General features: G+C 37.3%; 1 protein-coding gene across 6 annotated transcripts in view; it reads right to left on the reverse strand.

The window, feature by feature from the left end:
- Positions 1 to 24,459, reverse strand: part of MTSS1 (MTSS I-BAR domain containing 1) — a 326,922-nt gene that overhangs the window by 12,792 nt on the left and 289,671 nt on the right. For 5 of the 6 annotated variants that reach the window (XM_074201660.1, XM_074201656.1, XM_074201662.1 and 2 more), the window contains exons 10-14: positions 18,583 to 18,594; positions 10,138 to 10,295; positions 5,493 to 5,600; positions 4,189 to 4,286; positions 657 to 867 (exon numbers count right to left, since the gene is read on the reverse strand). In XM_074201660.1, the coding sequence (XP_074057761.1) occupies positions 657 to 867; positions 4,189 to 4,286; positions 5,493 to 5,600; positions 10,138 to 10,295; positions 18,583 to 18,594 (587 nt within the window). The remainder of the gene's footprint in view (positions 1 to 656; positions 868 to 4,188; positions 4,287 to 5,492; positions 5,601 to 10,137; positions 10,296 to 18,582; positions 18,595 to 24,459) is intronic. The other variant, XM_074201658.1, reaches the window with a different exon arrangement.

A 24,459-nucleotide genomic window follows, 5' to 3' on the forward strand; every position in this document is an offset into this window, starting at 1 on the left:
AGAGAAAAGGGTGGAATCCAATCAACATATCCATGTTGGCCTCTACAGGATCGAATGGGTCTGATGAGCACAATACCAACTAATCCAACTGCTGTACAAGCAAGAGTCAACTCCTTCCCTTCTCTCAGAATCAGGTGCTTATGATCCACTGAAAAGTTAACATGAAAAATTTCATATTCCTCTCATGTTACAAAAATATTACGCATACTTCAAGACCTCCTGGATTGGGCAAAGGTCCACAAAAGGCATGCCGGGTGAACTGGAGAAGGAAGAAGCACATGAGGAGATACATCATCTAAGTGGTTCATGTAAAACTTGAGAATGAATGGTGTATATAATTCAATCATCACCTGAAGGAATACCCATATCTATGAGCCTACCAAAGACTGGTTCAGTTCTGGTTGCCTGCCAACTACTGGAAAAGTCTACACAGATACCCTCAGGAAAAGTGGAGTAAATTCTATTTTTGTAAAGACTTTTTTAGGGGACAAAACATTTCTTGCAATTTGAAGACTAGGAAGAAGTTTCCTAAATAAGATCATCTTTTACTGTGACCTGAGACAGGATACAACTTTGGGTCCCAGGATGATCAGGCTAGGATTCACGTATGTGTGTCATTTCTGTCTCCGCCCCATGGGAGATGTGGACAACTGTACCTGGTTGGGCGTTTCTGGTGGCATTGGCGATGGTGACTTGGACTGGAAGGCATCCTGGGATATGAATCCCGAGTCATGGGAGGACACGCTCGACAGCCTCATGGGAGCCTGCTGGGGCAGATTGGAGCTTCTGTAGCGATAATGTGAACTGGGGGAATGAGAGTGTGAGCCACTTGACCGGGAGTCGCTGCTGTTAACACTATTCAGGCTGCTGTGAGAGACAGAATGGGAAGGAGAGAGGTAAGAACCAGAGGAAGGGAATGGGAAGGGTTCACTCACAACAGGAAGGAAGGAAATTATTTAACACTATGTACATTTTTGCCTCGAGTAGCAAAAAACACAAAAGCAACTCCAAACATAACTATAACTATATATCCTGTTAAGATAAGAGATGTGTCCAAAAGTGACTATAAAAAGCCATCCTCTTAAGATGACATTGTGGAATCAGGAAGAACTACAGCGAAGTCCTGTATCTAACATGTACCAGCTCTGGGGTCCCAGGCTCTAAGGTTACAAGTTAAAGAGAAGGCACCAACACTTTCTAGGGAGAGAATTTATTCACCCAGAAGTTTCCTAGATTAAGTCTCTAAACCCAAGCCTATCTGTTAGGAAGGACAAATGGCATTTATATTTTGTTAGCCCTCTCATCAGATAAGGGTATTTCTAGGTCAATTTCTAAGCCAAAAAGAATACAACTGCAGGCTCAGGAAGATGACAGAAAACTGCTGAAGCATTGGCATCAGTGGGACAGAAAATGACTGTGCCAGTCTAGCTGCAGAAGCCTTGGTGTGGTAAGATACCTCTCAAAACACGCTAACAACAACCTGGCCTGTATTTGTCTGAAGGTGGCAGAGGAGTGACAGGCTTCCCAACATATAAATGTGATTCATGTCCAAAGCAGGAAAAAAAAAAACTGTCCACAAATTAACTACACGTGTGTCTATATGTCTGATCTTGAGCAATCTGTCTAACTGAGGACTTTTGCCCTCATCAGCAAGGAAGTCTCTGGGTGCTTTTGGCTATGAAAACTGTGACAAGTAACCTTTGGAGCAATCTCCCAAGGACAAATAGAGTGAATAGAGTGTTGGTCTTAAAACCCAAGAGACCTGGGTTCAAGTCTCATCACTGGCATATATTGACTGTGTGAGCTCAGACAATTTACTTATCTTCTCAAGTTGTTCTAAGAAGCTCTTTAAAACCATAAATTGGAAAAAAAAAGGTGCTGACTTGCATTGAAAGAGGGTCATTTCATCTACTTTTCTATGCTAATGAAATTTTTTAAATGATTTTTACCATTTTGGAAACCAAAATAACCCAAAACACCCAAATAAGTGCATGTCTAGTAGTCTGTATCCTAACAAAAATTTCCACCCAAAGACAAGAAAATAAAGTATAATAGTAAAACTGAATTCTCTTAAGCAGGAGAAAATAGAGGAAATAAACTTATGAAAACATTTGTGGAGCCCAGCTTCCTAGCACAAAATGTAAGGCTTGTGAAATCCAGATAGATTTTGTTTCCAAAGAGCCAACAAGTCTCTCTAACACAATGAGCTTTGGGAATGGACATGAAGCCCCAGATACACAGACCTACAAAGTGTCCTTTCTCTCTCCGTTTCAACAATTAGTTGATGGGCATCCAGGCTTTCACTGGGACACAAATAGGGAACATCCGATACTAGGGAAAAAAATTTCAGTCTAGGGAAAAATAAAACTGAACGTGGTCCAAAATTTCAAATGGACACTGTGCCAAAGGAAGACCAGCTGTGAGAAGAAGAAAGGCTTTAAAAGAAGAGAAATTCTAAGGTCTTTAGAGATGTCTTTCCCTCATCCACTCAAACAGAATTTGCATTATGAATTTCCTGACAATTAATTTAAACAGCTCAGAAATATTATGATGCTGCTGCACTCTCAGTAGTGGGTGATGATAACATAATGGTGGAAATGGACATTGGTGGATGTAAAGCTAAGCACCATTGGAGGGGGTCATTAGCATGAATATACATTTCCTTCCCAATCAACCAAAAGAGTACATTTGGACAATGAAAATACAGCACTCCCAGAAATCTCTCCCTAGGACACAGCTGATTCAGACTGTAGCATGATTTTTCTATTCAAGCACTGGGGGAGGGGAAAAAAACAAGTATTCACTTTAAAACTTAGCATTCTTGGCTTGTGATTTTTCCCCCCTTTATTGGTAAATCATAATGACATGTCAAAAAAATAACCCCCCAAAAAACAAAAACCAAAAAAACAATTCAGTGAGAGGTGGTCATCCTGCCTACATGTCTACTGGACAAGACCACTACTGTCAAAATGTTAATTGCAGGATATAGTGTCTTTGTATCTATTTGTATTAATATGGACTTTGGTGGCCCTGGGATCCCATTTCACTGATGCAAACTTCACTTAGATACCATGGAAAGAATAAAGAATTTGGAGTCAGAGGATTCGGGTTCAACCCCCAGCTTGGTCTGTTTTGCCACCCCAGGCAAGAATCCAATATCCTTTTCTGTAAAATGAATATATAGATGCTTCTTCCAACGTTAAATTTATGCTCCCTCGTTCTATGACCTTCTCATTTGATGAGACTGGTTTTTTGGGGAAAAAAACCCCCAGAAACCTAACCAAGAAACACTTGTATATGACTGTGGGAAGATAACGCCATTAGATTGGCAAACATTTGGCTAAAAGTCCACTTGGTTAAGGAGAGCAAACACCAGAAATCAAGTGTACGGAATAAAATTTTTAAAAACTAAAAGTGACACCCATTGATGCAACCTTCCTCATAAGGAAGGCAGAAAAATTAAGCAGGGGGATGGTATGCTAATAAGTCATTCAGCTGGAAGAAAATATTTTTGAAGACATCAGCTATTTCAGCAAATGTAGTCAGCACAAAGCAAATCTCTATTTAGACTGTGATTATTTGAGCTAAATAAGTGAAGGAGATAAAGGATATGCACTTCTCCTTTTTCTACCTGCCAGGTTGTAGTAAAATCAACCAATAAATAATTCATCTCTTCTCTGTATCATTTAATATAGTAAGTCAGTTACAAGTAACACAAAAGTAATAATTCACTATAATCACAAAACAGATAACCTTTACTGGCAAATTTAAGAGTCTATACTCCAGATAATTAAGGGTTAATGAAGTCTTTCCTTGAATCAACAATAAATCAATGATAAAGAAGACTGATAATAGAAAATCTTTATAGATATCTTTACAGTAACAGTTCAAATTAATTCAAAGAGATCTGGTCAGTTGGTGATCAGTGGAGTCAAGTCTTTCCCATATCACTGAGGCTCCTGCAAGGGATGGTAAGAATGACTTCTTTGTACAATGCCCCCTCATTTTAATCAGTCTTATAGGTGAGTCAAAACATCACTTCCCTGCTGTCATGGTCTTATTCAATATCAAAGGGCAACTACTATTCAGAGATACCAAGCAGAGATTCTAGATTGATCCCTAATTATTAAGCACTTGGAAAACCAAAATCAACCTTTATTAGAAAAAATTTCCCAAGTTTTCACTTACCTGCAAACACTTGATTTTCTGGACATAGTTGTACTAGGAGAAGATGGAGGTGTCTGATATGACCAACTGTAATCAGAACCTTTCAAATCTAGGATCACCTAATTTAAAAAAAAGTTCATTTAATAAGGTAGGTATACTAAAAAAAGGAGATTTTTTTTTCATTGCCAAATGAATAAAGAATCTGTCAAATCTGAATACACATCAAAACAGGTTTTCTCCAGAAAAACAAAAAAAGATTTGTTGTGAGATTACCCCTCCCCTTTATAATGTACCACAAAAGCAGCTGCTGTCATCATCATTGGCTGAGAAAAAATTAAAGGGAGAAATCCCAAGAAATATGAAGATACACATGTACATTGATGTACAAACTCTCATATGAAACTCAGAAGGGTTCAACGGCTAGAGAAAAAATCATTTTATCAACCCTTGCCCCTGAGTCACTTGAGGTTGCCTTCTCTAGAGAGTATTCCATGTGTCTTCACTCTGTTCCAAGATCTTCTCTGGCATAGTAACAATTCAAATTAAATGGCTCACATAAAGCTGCTTTTCACAAAAGAAAGAAAATTTCAAATTTGACATGCAGTCAAAACATTCATTTCAGCATTGAAAAAAATAGAAAGCTGTATAGATTTCATGTGCATGTTCGAATTTTACTTTAAACATTAAAAAAAAAAGACAAAAGAAGCATAAAATCAGGACTCTTGGCTAATATTATCTCTGTGCTAATGCTTAAAAATAATATTCCCCAAAAAGCTTTAAGTAGGAAATTTCACAAAACGTGCCCAACACTTTTCTGAGACATAGAAATGGTGTTAAAATCTGTATCAGACAACCAACATCATTTGTAGTCTAGAGAGTAAAATTAAGCAGAATGGAAAATAAAATACCCACCATTTCTATTCTGAATTATATTTTCAGGCTATGGAAACAGAAATTTGGCACATGAACAAAGGGTCAGAATGGGATGGGAAGGTGAGGTTCTAAATTAAGTCTTTTTATTTAATTATTTATTTAAGGCAATGGGGCTAAGTGACTTGCCCAAGGTCACACAGCTAGACAATTATTAAGTGTTTGAGACCAGAATTGAACTCAGGTTCTCCTGACTCCAGGGCCGGTGCTCTATCTACTGTGCCACAAGTTTCCAAGAGGGGGACTCAAAGCAGCTCAAAAAATTCTCCACACTTTTATTCTGCTAGGGAAGAATGGCTGTTAATCTATCCAAAGTGAAATTACTAAAATTAAGAACAGCATTAAAAAGAGCAGGTGTGTCCTGACTCCAAAGTCTTCTTCCTCTGGCTGCTTACCTGTTCACTTGATGATGGTAATTTGTGAGGATCCATAGTGAGGCTTTTTAGATCTTCAGATATGGTCTGGAGATGAGTTATTTCCCCTAACATGGAGATTTCTTCTTCCTGAGGGAAAGTAATTAAAAAGTCACGCACTTTACACTACCTTCTTGGTATCAAAGATCTTATATAGACAGAGGTCTATATATTATTTGCTTTCTCAGCTAGGTAAACAGGGTATGACATTTCATTGCTGAGTTACCAATAACTTTTTTTTCTTCAAAGTAATCAAGTATTTTGTTTTCATTTTTTTCCTAATTTATACATATTTGTTTGCTTGTTCCTATTCTCTTTCCCCCAATTAGAAGGTGAATTCCTTAAGGTTAGGACTGCCTTTTCCATCTCTTTTTGTATTCCCAGTAGCATAGTGACTGATGCATAAAAAAGATTATTACTATAATATATATGATATATATTGCTTTATAATATTATTCTTGTTAAAAAATCATTTTTCCCTATTAACACAGTTAAAAAAGTCTCTCTCTCTCTCTCTCACCTTAAACTCAACTCATGCAAAACTGAACTCAAAAAACTCCCCTCATTTTAAATTTCCCTATTCCTGTTGAGAACACCACTATCCTAAACAGCCAGGCTCACAACTGAGACATTATTCTCAGTTCCTCACTCTTTCTTACCAAGGCCTGTCATTTTTGCCTTTAGAATATTTCTTGCATATAACCTTTCCTGTCCCCTGACAGTCACCATCCCTGCATAAGGTCTTACCACCACATTTCTAAACTATTGCAATAGCAACAGTTGTTCTACTGATATTATTCTACCTTCCCTAAATCTCCTCACTCCTGTCTGCATCTCACTCAATTGTCAGTGAGCTTCAAGTGCAAGTCTGAGCATGGATAAGAGCATTTTCTAAAGGGAAATAGATGGAAGAAATCCACATATCAGGGCTAATGATATCAGACAAAACAGTATTAAGAAAATTAAACAAGTGCTACAGTGGAAATAGCAGGGGATTGGATGTTAGGAGATTTCCACTGAAGCCCCAGCTCTATTTTTTGACTTCAGGAATGAATGAGTGAATGAATCAATGAATAGATGGATGGATGAACATTTATTAAGAGCTAAGTAAAGACGGTCCTCACTCTCAAGGATCTTACGTGTTAATAAGAGATATAGCAACATAGGGGAGTGGCAGCCAGGGAAGGTCAATGACATAGAAAGCTACAAGGTTGGCAACTTGGAGCGAGTAATTTTACTACTCTGAATATCTGATTAACGATCTTAAAAAGGGAGAGAGGCAGGATTTGATGGTTCCTAAGGTCCTTTTAGTTTATACTTCCTTTAAGTTAGTCCATAATGATAAAGGCAATTAAAATAGTTATTTAATAACATCAATTAATCAAGCATTTTTAAACTATGTGCCACGTTCTAGATATAAAGATAAAAAGGACAAAGCCTTAAGGAATTTCTATTTCAAACAATATGACAAAACATGAAAAAGGAAAAACTGAGAATAATGAAGGACTACAGCATTAATAGTCAATTGAGACCCTTTATACTCAACCCTCCGAATGACAAATCAAAAAGTTAATAAAGAAATTAATGCTAAAATTAGAATAGACTTTATAAGTGAAGAAAACTCAATGATAGGACAGGAGAACACATATACTTTCTATTCATGTGCTTCCAAGTTGATTACACCCCAGAATCCCAAAATGTCTTTATAGTAAACACAAAATGGCATTAAAAATAGCATATTCTCAGCTTAGAGTTCAAAAATATAAGAACAAAAAAAAAAGCACAACACACATACACCCACACAGCTGAAGATTATCCAAACACCTGCAAATTAAATGTCTTAAAGAATATGCTTGAGTTGGAGATAAAAATCCAAAATTAAATGAGCAAGTATGTTAAAAATGACAAAGAAATATAAAAATCCAACATTTTTTAAATGTATAAGACTTGCTAAAGAAGTACTTGGAAAAAAATTTACTGCTTTCATGGCCTGTTTTAATAAGAAGTAAAAGAAAAATAACAAATTAAGCCTCTACCTAAACAAAATGGAAAAAAGTAACCAAAAAAAAAGGAAAGAAAAAAATTGGAGGGGGGGTAGATTACAGTCTGAAACTTTTTTGTTGGTAGATTAATTTTTCAAATATGTGTTCTTGGAAAATGCTAGCAAAGCTGTTCAAATGTTAGCTGAATGAAGGGGAGGGGAAGAAGAAGAGAGAAAATCAGAAATAAGAAATGAGCCAACCTATACAAAAAAGATTTTTTTTTTTAAAAGGGAAAGAAGTGGCTAGGTGGTACAGTGAATAGAGAGCACTGGCCCTGGAGTCAGGAGGACCTGAGTTCAAATTTGACCTTAGACCCTTAATAATTACCTAGCTGTTGACCTTGGGCAAGTCACTTAAGCCCACCCTTGCCAAAAAAAGAAAAGGAGGGGAAAAAGAATAATATTAGTCTTGGTTATATACTAACAAATTTGATAGTCAAAGTTGACTACGTCCAAAAGTGGCATTATTTGGTATGATTTAACAGTGCCAGTTTGCATTTACTATGAAAACCTTTTTTGGAATTCTAATACTTCATCAGCCTAAGAATGCTAAATACTTATAAGATCATGGGATACAATGAAATACTAAAATAAAAGTGGTTCTTCATCATCGTCATCATCATCATCATCATCATAATTTATTCAGTCATTTTTCAACCATATTTGATGTTTTGTGACCTTATTTGGGATTTTTCGGGGCAAAGATCCTGAAGTGGTTTGCCATTTCCTTCCCAGATCATTTTACAGATAAGCAAACTGAGGCAAGGCACTCTATCCATTTTGACACCTAGTTGCTCATAATAATGCTCATAATAATAATAATAATAATTTTAAAAAATAGCCAGTATGTATATAGAACTTTACAAGTTTAAAAGTGCTTTACAAATGTTATCTCATCTAGTCCCAGATGGTCTCATTTATTAAATGCCTACTATGACCCAGGCCCTGAAGTATGGTGCTCTTGGTCCTGTATCTCCTCCTCACTCATTTAATAAATGGTATGGGGGTTGGGGCATATAGAAGAAAAACTTGGGGGAAAAATTTAATTGACTTTTCCTTTATCAGGGTGCAATTTACAATTAAATGATATTTTTCTCAGAGATGAAATAAGAGGAAAGGGAGATATTGTTGGTCTTTTAAGAACTATCTCCCATACCCCCTATACTGACTAGATGACCCCCTAGTGTTACTTTCAGTCGTCCTATCCATATCTGGTCACTGGACCCAGAGGGTTCCAGAGGAGAAAGTGAGGCTGGTGACATAGCACATCACCCCTCCCTCAAATCTGTCACTGCATAGACCTCCCTGATGTTATGGTTTACTTAGAGAACAAAGGACAAACAGCAGCAGCAGGTGACCCCAATTACATCTCCAATCACACAGGCAGACTTCTTTCTTGCACCTAATTTCTTCAAAACATAGCCTCTTCCTGTCTTTCTGTTTCTATTATTTATACATTTTACTGTCCTCAACAACATTCTCAAACACAAGGCTTCATCTCCTAATTTTGGGCCAATGCTCATCTGGACTTCTCTGCTCAATCATTTCTACCACTTTTAAGACTTGGCTCCCATCTCAGAGCTTGCATGTCTTTCAGGGGGTCCCCATTTAAGCTGCTTAAAAGCCCTGGGGGCATGGCTTCCTTTGTACACCTCCTCTCCAGAGCTTGACAAACCATGAGTACCTGAGGTTCTTGAGAACGGAACCCAACCAGTCACTCAGTCTCCCTAGAGTTAAGCTATTTGCTTGGAGGAACCAAACTCTGGACCCTTGTGAGGACTGTTTATATATGATTACAAAGTCATTCCTATCTGATTTTAATGTGTTCTGGGGTGATACTGTGGAGAGAGTGCTGAGCTGGAATCAGGAAGACCTGAATTCAAACCTGACCTCTAATACTTATTAGCTGGGTCACCCTGGGCAAGTTACTTAACCCTTGTATGCCCAGAGTCACATAGCTAGTAAGCCTCTGAGGCTGAATTTGAACTCAGAACTTCCTGGGCAAATCACATTTATCTCAGTTTCCTTATCTATAAAATGGAGATAATAATTGCATCTATCTTCTGATATTATTGTGAGGATCAAATGAGATAATTATAAAAATCACTTAGTATAATGCTCAGCATATAAATGCTATTTTGCTCACTATATAAATGTTATTGTTTTAAAAAAAGAAATGTATAAACGTGTAGTTTTCTAAGACAATATGTGCCATAGAGGGGGTTCTTGTTCTATTTAAGTTTGACACCACTGCTTTAAGATGTACAGGTTATTGTAAGGAACAAATCAAATTATCTATGTAAAGGACTCTGCAAATCTTTAAATGTTATATAGATGGTTATTATTATTTATATAAATATGACTTATTATTTATCTTGTTATTTTATTATTTTGATATGTATTTGATTGTATATTATACAATAATAATTAGTTGTAAGACACAAAATGGCCAATCAGCATTGGTAGAGAAAATATCCACACTGGGAACTCCCTACAATGATGACAAACTTGAGTCACAACCTCCCACCCCCCCAAAAAGGAAGATGTTGTATCCATTAAATGTTCCAGGACTTGAACCCAACTTACAATCACCGGCCGAAGCATTGAAATGAAGGCACAGAATCGGCCACGCTCCTCAATCAGGGCCTTTCTGACTGCCTGTTTTTCAGTTTCTTCCAGCAGAAGGTATTTATCATTGACATCTTGCAATGCACTGTCCAACTGGGGCTGGATATCTCCTCTTCCTGCAAACAGAAAGGGAAGCCACAAATAGGTTGTGCTGAGTTTCATACAGTTGCGCTCCTCACTCCCACCCCTTCTTCCCCTGGTTCTTATTTCAATCAAGGTTAGCCCCATTAAATTATTGCCTGGGATGAAAGACTTCTAATTTCCTGTATCTGAAGGTAAGCATGTAAGTAAGTTTAGGAAGATGAAACTCCCTTGGTCCTTCTTGCAGCAACCCTCCCAACAGAATCCTCTGCCAACTAATCGCTGTGACCCAGAAACCTGGCAGATGAGCTCGCTCCAGGATGCTGATGGCCAAAGGGACTCACTGAACAAGAAGAGCCTTTGTTGACATTTTCAAAAGCAGATACAAGCTAGCTCCTCTGCACCAATCTCACCCAAAGGATTCTCTGTTGTACCAACAGTAAATATCTCTGGGAACAAAAAGGGAATTTCAACCATCTCAGCTTGGGAGTTCATTGTGAGCTGCTGGCTGGTTTAAACTCCCCTCTGGAGATGAATGAAATGAGTTTTCTATAAAGCAGACCTAATAACAAAGAGGCCCACATTCAATGGGCCTTCATAAGGAAGAAATTTTGAGGTCTCTCCAAAGCTTGAGTTTATGATGTTTGCTAAACTATTAGCCATGTAAACCACCTACAAACTTTTATTCCTTTCTCAAGGACCCAAGAATTGAAGACTGAGTGAAGTGATAAAACAGTGGGGACACTTTGCTTTTCCTTTTGTCTGCTTTGGGCACACAAAAATAGCAATTTACCTCAATAAGTATCTTGACCACAAGAAGCACAAGAGAGGCCAATGAAGGAGAGAAGTTCAGGAATTAATTCTTTCCTGGGTATGATAGGAAATAGTCTGAATATTCTGGGGTTCTCATATTTATGTGGAAAGAGGGCTCAATTGTTGAATTTCTCCTAAAGAACAAAAGCAGGTGGGTGTTCAACTAGTCCTCAGGGGGGCAGAATTCAACTTTTCCTTGATGATAGAGAAAGAATTCAGAAAGCTGTGGAAGCTATGAGAAGGTTGATTTATGCTTGATAAGATAAATATTTTCTAATAATTAGCTATCTCAAAATGACTCCCCCTTCAAAAAAGGGAGTTGCCTATCACTTAGTAGTCTTCAAAAAGGAGGCTGGGTGACCACTTTAAGATGTTTGGAGAAGGTGGTCCTTGACTCAGTAGGGTTACACAAAATATGACATCTGGAAAAGGGGAAATAGATCAATGCCACTGATTGATCAAAGTAGATTTCAGACAAAATATTTAATTTAGAGAGGTGGGGTAACATGAAGAGTGTGACTTTACATAAGATTACCCCCATCTGAATCACAAAATCACTGCATTTGAAGGGACCTCAAAGGTTATCTGGTTCAAATCCTACATGAAGAAGAATTCCCACAATATGAATTTCCTTCCCCACCCTGGCTCTCCCTCCTTTGTACTCTCTGCAGTTAACTGGCATCCAATCTATAATACGGTATCCAGGTTTGGACAAAATACTCCAGAATAGAGAGAGTGAGAGATGATTAATTTAAAATGGGGGGGGGGATTTATAAAAAAGAGCAAAATCTTTTTTTTTTTTTTTGCCCAAACTTATGATTTCATTGGAGAGGAGAGCTCCTGGTAAGGAATTTCCTTCACAAATGCAGATTGACCCTTTTCTGGGAATGTATAACCTCATAGAGATGATTGGGAGTCCCGAAGGTAGGTAGCTTGAGCCCAGTTCTTCCTGACTGTAGAGACAGCTTTCTTCCCTCTATGTTATACTGCCTCTAAGGGGGATGTAGACTAGGCTGAAAGAACTTACAACAATCAAGCAGCAAATGTGAGGATGCTATGGGATCTTTTCTAGGTATATTTTGAAAGATGTACCAGGTAATCTTATGTCTGCTGAGCTTTGCTTCTGATTTACCCATTGAGAAAGGCCTAGTCCAGGCTTGCCTAAAGGAGTCCTTTCCAATTCCAAAATTAGGAGCAATCAAAAAGTGACATAAACAGTACCTGATTGGGGCTAAGATCCTAGTTTTTAAACAGTCATTAGTCTAATAGTATATGCATTCATGAATGTTTTAGAAACATAATTTAATATAGAATTAATTGTGTAATCTTGATTCGTGATATTGCTGCAAAATATCATCCACTCCTGTATGCAATCATGCCCTTAAAAATCATAAGGCTGACTTAGAGAATTCCAGTATGATTGTACATTCAAAAGAGAAAGTAAAAAAATGAGGAACTGTTTTGATGATTTGAGATACAAGTCTTACGGAAGAATCTTTGACCCAAACTCTGCGTATGATTTGCATTTACTTATGTGTATATTTTCTCCTTATTTGAATGGACATTTTTTGTAGGCTAAACAATGTTTTGGTTTTGTCTTTCTATGCACAGTGCCTCACACGAAGTGGGAATTTAATAATTATTGAATCTGTAAATGAATGAGATGTTTCCAGTGTTTTGATTGCCAAGGCCAGTCAATATAGTTAACTTGCTTATTGGCAAGCAGTGAGAATACAAAAGGACTCAAAGGAAGATTTAATCTAATGGGGAGACAATAAGCAATATATATGTGTCTATGTATATGTGTGTGTGTGTGTGTGTGTGTGTGTGTGTAATATATCCTAAATATCCTGTATAGAGTTTGTTTGAATATATTCAAACAAGCTCCATTTATCATATACATACATACATACATACATACATACATACATACATACATATTTTCACACAAGCTCTACACAGGATAAATATGAAATATCACCAGAGGGAAGACATTAGAATAAAGAAGGATTGAAAAAGGTTTCCCATAGAAGGTGAGATTTTAGCTGGGACTTGAAGAAAACTAGGAGGTAGAGAGAAAAGTATTGTCAGAATTCTGATAGAGAACCATCCTCCATTGGAAAAGCATACCATCTTCCCCTTAAAGATAAATAGAAAAACAATGTCCATGGGTACCTATTTCTTTAAATTTCTAAAATTAGATTATTCTTGAAGGATGGTGCATTTTTCAAAACAAGAACAGTTTACAAAGATCTCTGCATTTCTGAAGAGGCAGTGAATATTGGACAGCAAACTATCAGAAGCTAAGAACCTTAAAAAAGAAAAGACTATGTATTACTTTGCCCATCAACCCTAATAGCAAAGTGTTAGCTAGTCAAGGGCCACCAAAGGAGTTATCTGTGAAGTCTGAAGTCTGACAGACAAGCCTAGGCCAGCTTGCTAATTTAACCATAGGACATAGTAAAGTATAAAGCCAGATTTCACTCTGACTCAAAAGACTTTTAACATATAATGAAAAAAATTCATAGTCATAAGGCCATGCATGGTTGCCTTCTTGAGATGGTGTAACATTTTTAATTATCAATGATTATTCCTTGCTACGAAACTATAAGCACAGAGGGGAGCAACTGTGCTTTTTCCTACTGCAAAACTATTGCAGAAAACGGCAAATATTAGGGCTACAGTAAATGGGTAAGAGGATCCTGGGAATGTGAACACAAGACTTTTTAAAAAAATTCTTTTTGTTATTGTCTTATTGCTATTACAAAGAAACAAGAATCTAAGAGCAACCTGAGTCATCTTCATCTGTTTTTTGGTATCTTTTAACAAACCAAATAGCAGATTATTAAGGGTACTTTCCCCATTTCATGGAACAACATAATGCCATTAATTGCCATCAATTCTTTTCTATGGCACAATTCAATGATTCCCCCAGTGTCACTAATGTAATGATTCAAACTCTTATCTAAAAGGTCATAGTGAGTCAGCCAGATTTGTATGGTAAGAAGTGTGATGTTGTCAATAATTTCCTTAAATCAATCAGATACTCCTTTCTGAAATTTGCAACCAACACACTTAGGAAACACCATATTTAGCTTGAGCTCCTAAAAGAAAACTATTGTTTATCATTCCTCAGTTTGTTCTGCTGACAAATATACATCTGCCCTCCTAGAAGTGGCAACAACCTAAGAACATTCTCACCTTTCCAAATGAGTGATTCACAAGTGTATTCTTATGGTCAAAACCCCAATTCTAGACTGTAGAATGTGACTTCCCTTAGGGAAACAGAAAGAGGGCTAATTTTGGAGACAAAGATCTAGATTCCAATCCTGGCTACTGAGTTACCTTCATCTCTTTAGGATTCAGGTTTCTCACCCTGTAATGTAGGACAATTCCTTCCAGTTCTAAATAAATCAACAAACAAATATTAAATGCCAGCTGAATATCTGCCACTTTGCCAAATCAAAGCCAAGCTTACATTCCATCAAGTAATTTTACACATATACTGTTTCTATTTGCTTGGTTTTATATCTCCAGTTCCTAAAAAACTGCCTGTCTAATGGTAAGCATTTAAGAAATGATGGATAGAAGGGAATGCAAAATGGATACAAAGAAAATACAAGGTAATTTGGGAAAGAGGGATGGCAGCAGTACCTGGGAGAATGGAGACTCTTAGGAGGTGAAGGTGAGGAAGCGGAGAGGAGGGAGAACTTATATAAAGTCAAAGAGCAGTTTATGCGGGGGGGGGGGGATATTTAAGCAGCCCAGTTTAGCTAGATTACAGATTAAGGATAAAGTTTGAGAAGGTAGGCTGGAGGCAGAGGGGCTTCTTCAAATAACAGGATCTTGATTTTTATTCTAAAGGTAACAGCGAGCTAGCAGAGGAGCTCTTTAAACAAGGATCAGGATCTAGAATGACTCTGACAGCAAATTACTCTGTGTGAGGAGGGAGGAAAATTGTGATTTCCCAGGGTTGGCTTGACCACATGGAAAGACCTGGACATCCTTATCAGATAATGCTAGATCTGCACTTTGGATGGAAGCCAGATAATTTATTCCCACTATTGCTGTAATATTAGGAGACAGTTATAGGGAACTTCTCTTCATATTTCTTGGACATATGGTTATTCTGAATTTAATTCATTCCCAATTCTTTCTCTTTGTATGAAAAGTTATTTGCAAATGGGTCTTTCCACAAACTAGAATTCTAGGAAGTTATTTGAGAACTGGGTCACTGTCATTTCACTTTCCTTAGCTCTTAGCTTGGTTAAATAGCAAACAGTCAACAGAGGGAAGGCACAAGAAGGAGGTGGGATTTTAGTTGGGACTTGAATGAAGTCAGGAGGTGGCAATGAGGAGGCAGGACTTTCTCAGGGGAGAATCAGTGAAAATGGTGCCAAAGCCAGGAGATGGAGGATCTTGGTTGAGGAACAGCAGCGATCAATATCCCTGGATGGAAAAGTATGTGTTGGAGAGTTAAGAATATGAGGTGTAGGCTATTACACTGTTGGTGGAGCTGTGAACTCATCCAACCTTTCTGGAGAGAAATTTGGAACTATGTCCAAAGGGCAACAAAATGAGCATACCCTTTGATCCACAATACCACTACTGGGTCCTATACCTTGAAGAGATGATAAAAAAGGATAAAAACATCACTTGTACAAAAATATTCATAGCAGCCCAGTTTGTGGTGGCAAAGAATTGGAAATAAAGTAAATGTCCTTCAATTGGGGAATGGCTTAGCAAACTGTGGTATATGTATGTCATGGAACACTATTGTTCTATTAGAAACCAGGAGGGATGGGAATTCAGGGAAGCCTGGAGGGATTTTCATGAATTGACGCTGAGTGAGATGAGCAGAACCAGAAAAACACTGTACACCCTAACAGCAACATGGGAGTGATGTTCAACCTTGAAGGACTCGCTCATTCCATCAGTGCAACAATCAGGGACAATTTTGGGCTGTCTGCAAAGGAGAATACCATGTGCATCCAGAAAAAGAGCCATGGAGTTTGAACAAAGTTCAAGGACTATTCCCTTTAATTTAGAAAAAAACCCCCAGATATCTTATTGTCTGATCTTGTTATCTCTTATACTTTTTGTTTCTTCCTTAAGGATATGATTTCTCTCTCATCACATTCAATTTAGATCAATGTATACCGTGGAAACAAAGTAAAGACTGACAGATTGCTTTCCATGGGGGGCGGGGGGGCGGGGATTGTGAAACTCAAATAAAAGAAAAAAATGTTTAAAAAATATATATGGTGTAGGGTGGCTAGGTGACACAGTGGATAGAGCATCAGCCCTGGAGTCAGGAGTACCTGGGTTCAAATCTGGTCTCAGACACTTAATAATTACCTGTGTGGCCTTGGGCAAGCCACTTAACCCCATTTGCCTTGCAAAAACCTAAAAAAAAACCAAAAGACTATATGGTGTGATCAATATGGATCCACATTTGGCATGGTTAGAAATATGGAGCTTTCTGTCAGGGAGGAGGAAGAAAGGGAGGAAAAGAGAAAAATGTAAGCCTCAATACCTTGCAAAGAAAAAAAAATTAAAAAAACTACCATTGCATGTAGTTGAAAAATCAAATAAAATATTTTTTAAAAAATTTAATTTTTTTTAAAAAAAGTATCTATGGTGGAGATTGGGAGAGGAGAATATTAAGAAGGACTTAGATCACAAAGAGATCTGAGACTACAGTATAAAGATATTCCACCCCCTAAACATATTCAAATAAGATTTTTCCCCCCTTTAGGAAGAAGGTTCCTAGTCCTCCTTAATGATCTTTTCTTCTTATACCAACTGAAAAAAAGTTCCCTTCCTAGTTTTTTTATGTCCTAGGCCTCTTTGGCAGAATGTTTTTAAATGTATAAAATAAACCACACAGATTAAGTAAGCAAATCTGATTCTTCTCTTACAACACATTCAATTTTGATCTATGTTTAGCATGATTATAAATGTAAAGCCTTTATCAGATTGCTTTCTGTCGGGGTAGGGAGGAGGAGGAGGGAGAAAAAAATTGCAAAATTCAAAGCCATGCAAAAAAAAAATGATTGGTAAATAAAAAATAAATTATGCTGAAATAGGTATCAAGATTATTTTTGAAACAGACAAAAGGACATTAGTTAAGGGCAGCTCCCCTCAATTTCCTAGATTGATCTTGATTTAGATTAAAGTATTGAGTAAATGCAGTTCTAGTGATGGAGTCCACTATAAGGATATATAAAATGTGGCATTGAGGGAGAAGATATGAGAGTGCTTACAGATTAGGCTAAAAAGATCTAGAGTTCATATATAATGTATGGGGTGTGTGTGTGTGTGTGTGTGTGTGTGTGTGTGTGTGTGTGTGTGTGTGTGTGTGTGTGTGTTTTATATTTCACACCAGAAATTCTAGTTAGAAATATAAGTAGTATATATTATATGGGCATTTTTTTCAAGACTTCAGTAATCTATGAGCCTGGTGTATTTCATCACTTATCAGTGCAGAAGACTACTTTAAACTCTCTCATCAGCTACAGCTGGTTTAATTATCGTCTCTAAGACTGACTCCCAGACTTCTTTCTTCAGTCCCACATCACCAATCACCTACTAGTGGATTATTCAAACTGGATGTTGTGGAGATATCTCCAACTCCCTAAGTCCAAAACAGACTTCATTATCTTGCTCCACAAATCTACTGCTTTATCAAATGTTACTATTTCTGGCAAGGGCAGGATCATTTTCCCAGTCTCTCTGGTTCATCGTTCTCAAATCCTCACTCTCTCTCTTCCACATCAACAGTCAGTCTTTGCTCCCAAAGCCACCACTTTGGTTCAGATTATCACTACTATTTCTATCTAGATGATCACTGTGACCTTCTAATTGGTCTCTCTGCCTCAAGCCTCTATGCTCTCTAAATCCATCCTCGGAAAGCTGCCAAAGTGATTCCTTTCCACACCATTCTCCTATGAAAACAAACTCCAAGGTTGCCCTATTACCCTCTAGGTCAAACCTGTTATGCATCCTCATTATGCACCCGCTTCTAGTACTCTATGGTAGAGCCAAACTACCTTCTCTTTTCCTCACACTCTATCAATCATTTTTATGTTTTTTAACTATCCATCCTCTTTAACTGAAATACTCCCTAACCTTAGAACCCTTTACTTCTTTCAAGGGGGAGCTCTCTCTGTCTTCAGCCCCTCCACCCTACCCGACTGCTATATTGCTCCTTTCCCTAAATTCTAGGGATTCCTACTCTAGTATCATGGCATTTCAAATTCCTTTTATAATAAGGGACGTCTTAATTTGTTAATGTTTTTTAAGTAGCTTTATGTTAAAAAATGGATTCTTTAAAGCATTAAAAAAAACTTTTGAAGTTCTGGAAAGTTAAAAATGAGGATGATTGTTTTTTTTATGTTAGTAACCGACCCTGGGCACCCGGCATGGGGGACTGAACAACCAGAAGGAGCCCACAGAGAGGAGCACACCAGCATCAGCCCCAAGAGATACAGCCCAGCGAAGACTTACCCACTGTTTCAGCTGGCAGGGACACACGATGAGAAAGTGCAGGATACACAATTGATACAAAAAGGAAAATAAAAAAGTCAAACTGGTATTCCAGAATTATTCCTACCTTTCATGTATTAATAATTTAGGGCATGGCATTTCTATCTGACATGACAGTGACTTAATCACCAGCCAAGGCAAGGTGATATAAATCTCAATTTTTTGCTGGTGATTCATGTTTTTAAGAAAACTGTTTTGGTCCTTTTCATAGAGTGACAATTTATTCTTTGTGTGTTTAATACTTCTCCACCTCTGAACAAAATAAATCTTTTGAAGAAGAGACAGTTTCTCCATCTTAAGAAAAGAGTTTACACTGGATGCTTCCTTAGGTCTAGGTCATATAACTAGATGACTTAGATGACTAGCTCTAATATTGTACCAACATATAAACAGAAATCTTAGATCATGCCTTAATACAAAGTCAAATCTGGAGATAGGGTAGTGAACTGAAATGAAAGAATAGACAGAAAGGATAAAAATAGAATTATACTTTTTTAGTTACATTTCATAGAAGAACAACTTCCTGCTTTCAACTTAGTTCAAAGACTGTGTTCTATGAGAAACCTTTTCTGGTCTCCCTTAATACTTTTTTTTTTGCAAGGCAATGGGTTTAAGTGGCTTGCCCAAGGCCACACAGCTAGGTAATTATTAAGTGTCTGAGGTCAGATTTGAACTCAGGTACTCCTGACTCCAGGGCCAGTGCTATATCCACTGTGCCACCTAGCTGCCCCCTGGTCTCCCTACCAAGAAACTTTGTTAAGTATTTATTGATTTTTATCCATTCATACATAGGATGTTCCCAAAGTCTTACTAAAGTTAGAAGCCATTAAAAAAAGATTTAAAATTTAATACGATTTTGGGGACATAGCTATGCACAGACACAGTCATATTGTTCCCTCAATACAATGATGACTGAAAGCAAGGATTGTTTAATTTCTTGTCATTGTATGCCCAATACCTAGCTCCATGGCTTAATAAAGGCTTAATGACTGAGATAGTACTATAGAGGAACTTCAGTAATAACATAGAAGGGTATTTTTAATTCCTTAATCATAGCATTCCCTTTATTTCCACTAGTGAAACATTTGAATGGTTCCACTGCTTCCAGTTACAAATGGTTCCATTTTCTACCTAGAAATGGTTTCTCTGCTAGGTTTCTAGGAGCTTAGTCTTGAAACTGGTTTCATCATGACTAATCTTAAAATTCAAATTGTGGCAAGAGAGTGGTCAAGTGAAATTAAAAAAAAAAAATACTGCTGGCTTCCTCAATAGAGAGAGAGGATGGAGGGTTGAAGTAAATGACTGCTTCTTATTCTCTTATTCTTCTTATTCTCCCTCTTCTCTAGTTAGAAGGACAGGAAACTTCAGGATTTCAAAAGGACTTGGAGATGGGCAAAAGTGTGTTCAATTCTCTCTTCAGATACTAGTGACACTGAAATTTTCCAAGCCTAAATTTCCTCATTTGTAAAAAGAGGGATAATAATCCTCACCAGGTTACTGTGAAAATCACACGAGTGATATAAAAAGTTTTCAAATCTTTATAAGAATTATATAAATTTGAAATATAACTAATACTACTTATATATAAATTTGAAATATAACTAATACTACTTATATATAAATTGAAATATAACTAATACTACTTATTTCTTAAGGTGGTTCTGAGGATAAAATGAGATAATTTTAGTAAAATGCTTTGCAAACCTTAAAGTGCTTTAATAAACACTAGGTGATATTACTATTATTATTTAAATAACTTATTGATAATAACTATTAATCAATAATAATCCATTGACAATATTAATACCTAATACTGATATAAACAATAACAACAATGATAACATCTAAGGTTTCTTTTGCTTCTCTAAGATTTGTTGTTGAGTCTTTTCCAATTCTCTGTGACCCATCTAGGGTTTTTTTTTAGCAAATTTGAGTATATTATCAAACCTAACAACAGGATGAAGAAATGATTTTCCAAGTCATGTTTTGCTGTCAATATATTATGAGTCTATTAAACCACATACAGATACTTCTGGAGAGCAAGTGTACAAGGATGGTCAATATTTCCTCATCACTAACTATGAAAATACTGTTTGCCACAAAGGCATACCTATCATTCTCTAGGTCCCCAGAGCACTCTTAAGACAACATATATCATAGAAAAGTCATACAGACAATACTCAAGGGAAAACTATAGGTATGAGAATGTTTAGAGGTGTTCACAGAACTGTGCCATCTGAGACTCAGATCTGAAGGGTGACTCTTGGCCTTTGTGTTGCAGTCAACAGTTATTTCTATATTGTGATAGAATTCTTAAGTCTCACTGATAGGAGTCCTCCCTCTAACAAAATAATCATAACCCTCATAACCATCTCATCCTTTATTCCTGTTCTGGCCTTGCTCATGACTTTTTCTGGACTTCACATTCATGACCCCTGTACTACTGGATCACCTTAGATCTTCCTTCAGCGATAGGAGTTTCTGCCCTCAAACTCCCTGTATTCCCCTCAATCCTCACAGAATAGTTTTCTATAAGTGCTATCCCCTCTTTTTCCATTAGTAAATTCTTCCTGGAGCCTCTGTTCAGTGGAAAGGGCTAGGCTGTCTTCATTTCCTTCTAGTGTACTGATTGACTTTCTTCAGACTGTGCCCCTGACCTAGATACCTTCACAGTGGCTGGCAGACTTAAGTGCTTAATATTTCTTTGCTCCCTCCTTCCCTCCCTTTCTTAATTACTTTTTCCCCCCCTCTCTCCTTCCTTCTTCCACCCATCTGGCACAGTGAAGGCCCCCATAAGTTTTCTTTTTTTGCTATCCCATGAGTATATAACCTACCCTTCCCTCTGCCTAGCTGAACAACCCACCTCTCCTTTTATGATAAACCACGATTTCTCCAAAGAATATTCCATGTCCCTTTTCATGGGAGGCTCATTACTGATATCATCCTGCAACCTGCTATCTCCCCAGCTTTTTTGCATTATCCTGAAAGCTAGCTCGAATTTTGATTCTTTTGTAGGATATTTAACTGTGAATATAAATAAATCAAGTTTTTTTTTTTTTTTTTTCCTCAAAAGACCAGAAAGAACTACCCTCAATGAGCCTTCTACACTAAGGGGAGTAGCAGACTGTGATCCATGTCCAATAGTCAGTGAGTGAGTCCACTGTGTTCAAGCCCTGCAAAGTCCCTGGAACAGCTGGAAGGGCAGCCCTGAAAATACTGAAGGGCAACTTGATATCACTGTAGGCAGGAAGAGTGGAGGGTTTATAGTGAGAGCACCTGGGCTGGAACACCACCTCTGCCTTGCCCCAGCTGGATGAACTTGAGTTGGCCTTCACTTCTCTGAGGCTCAAATTCCTCATCTGTGAAATGAGAGAGTTGGGACAGATGACTTCCGCTTCTTCTAGAAACCTAGAGTTATGATCCTATATCATAGATCTTTAAAGTATGAAAGACTCTTATTACTAAATAAATAATAAATGCTTCATTGATTTTATCATTTGAATAAAATGAATATTGCATGCAAATGGAGTGCTGGAATGTATAGTAAAAGTTCAATTAACTTGGATCTTGAACAATTGGGCATTTCAATCAACAGGAACTTTTCATTTGCATTCATTTCTAAAAGAAATAAGCAAATGTCCATGAAAAATCTCTAACAGCAGGGACTAGTTTTAACTTATTTCTAGAATATGATCTGGAGTTTGTTTAGCCCAATCGTCTACATTACATCTAGATGACTACCAATACTCACTACTACCACTACTACCACTACTACTACGACTACTACTACGACTACTACTACTACTACTACATTGCTCCTTTTCCTCCTTCCCCCTAATTAGCACCACCACAAACCATAACTAACATTTGCGTAGCAGTTACTAACAATGTGCCAGGTACTGGGTTAAGAGTGTTACAATTATCTTATTTGAGTCTTACAACAACCTTAGGAGGGAGGTGATATTATTTTCTCCATTTTATAGATGAGGAAATTGAAGCACAGAGAGATTAAGTAACTTGACCAGGGTCCCACAGCTAGTAAAATATCTGAGGCTGGATCTCAACTTAGGTCTTCCTAACTACTACTACCACCACCACCATCAAAACTACATTACTACTACTTTGACCATCATTACTACAACTAGTACTGCTACTAGCACATCACCTCTATTACTAGCACCACCACCACCTTCACAATTACATCATTATTATCTATTAAGACCAATATCATCATCATTACTTCTACTATTACTACTACAAGTACATCATCCCTATTACTACTATTATTAACTCCAACACATCTATCACTCCTACAACCATCATAACTATTGCTGCTCTCACCACCACCATCATCACAATTACAACACTACAACTACTAAGACCAACATCATTACTTCTTCTTCTACTATTACTACTACCACCACTACCACCATAACTACATCACTACTACAACCATCATCATTACTAGTACTATTAGCACCAACATCATCACAACTATATCACTATTAGTAAGACCAACATCATTATCATCACTTCTACTACTACTACTACTACTACTACTACTACTACTACTACTACTACCACCACCATCTCCATCACCACTATTATTTCTACTTCCACCAAAATTATTACTTTTACTACTACCATCACCATGACTACAAACACTACCACCATTATTCATAATAATAGCTAGCATTTATATAGTGCCTACTACAGTCCAGGTGCTATGTTAAGAGCTTTAAAAATATTATCTCATTTTATCTTCAAAACAACCCTGGGAATTATTATCTCCTATTTAACAGATGAGGAAACAGACAAAACAAGGGCAAGAGACTTGCCCAGAGTCACATACAGCTAGGAACTGTTTGAGAATGGATCTGAACTCAGGCCTTCCCTACCTGCAGGCCCAGTGACTTATCCACTAAGTCACCTACCTGCCCCCTTTATGTGCTTTTATATACAAACAAAAATCACAAAGAAACTCAGAAGTTGCTTTATAAAAAGAATTCATGTTCAGAATGATGATCCTGAGGCATTCAAAGAAATATTCAGTTATGCTTCCCCTAATGCACGAAATCAGGCAAAAGAAACTATATTTTAGAAACATTTTTAACCAAGGTTGACTTGGTGCTTTCTACAAATCTTACTATATCAGGAAATTTAGGACATTCTTTTTCCCCCCCAGAGTTAACTGATGCTCTTCCTGGAGCTGTCCCAATAATACCTAAGACTAGCACTGCAATTCTCCACCCATTTTATACAAAGATGATCTAGTAATATTGGCAGGCTGTCACATGGAAGTCACTCCAAGCAAACTGAGTGTTCCTAGTCTCAAAAAGGAATATTGAAGGTAGAATACCCTAAGATGAAAATGAGGAAAAGAAATACTCCAGAATGAATGCAGATACAAGAATTCAGATACAAGGATGAATTAAAATCAGGGTCAGAGCTGGAATTGTGTAGAAGTAACTTTTCTTGTTTTATCTCTGTCAAATTCTCAGCTTCCTTTAGAATCGTCAAATCAATCAGCTAGTGAATAAAAATTCATTGAGCACCTACTCACTATGCTAAATTCTGGAGATAAAAAGGAAAGCAAAAAACCAGTCTATTCTTAAAGAGATCACTGTCAAATAGGGGAGTTGGCATGAAAACAGCAATGTAAAAATAAGATGAATACAGGATAAATCCAAGGTAATCAAGAGAAAGAAGGACCTGGCATTAAAGGTCATCAGAAAAGGCTTCTCACAGAAGTAGGAATTTTAGCTGAGACTTGAAGGAAGCCAAGAAGCAGAGAATTTCATAACCTTAGTGTCTATTAATACCTCTAAATTCAAAAGC

Source organism: Macrotis lagotis, chromosome X (genome assembly GCF_037893015.1).
Source record: "Macrotis lagotis isolate mMagLag1 chromosome X, bilby.v1.9.chrom.fasta, whole genome shotgun sequence".
Classification (NCBI taxonomy): domain Eukaryota; kingdom Metazoa; phylum Chordata; class Mammalia; order Peramelemorphia; family Peramelidae; genus Macrotis; species Macrotis lagotis.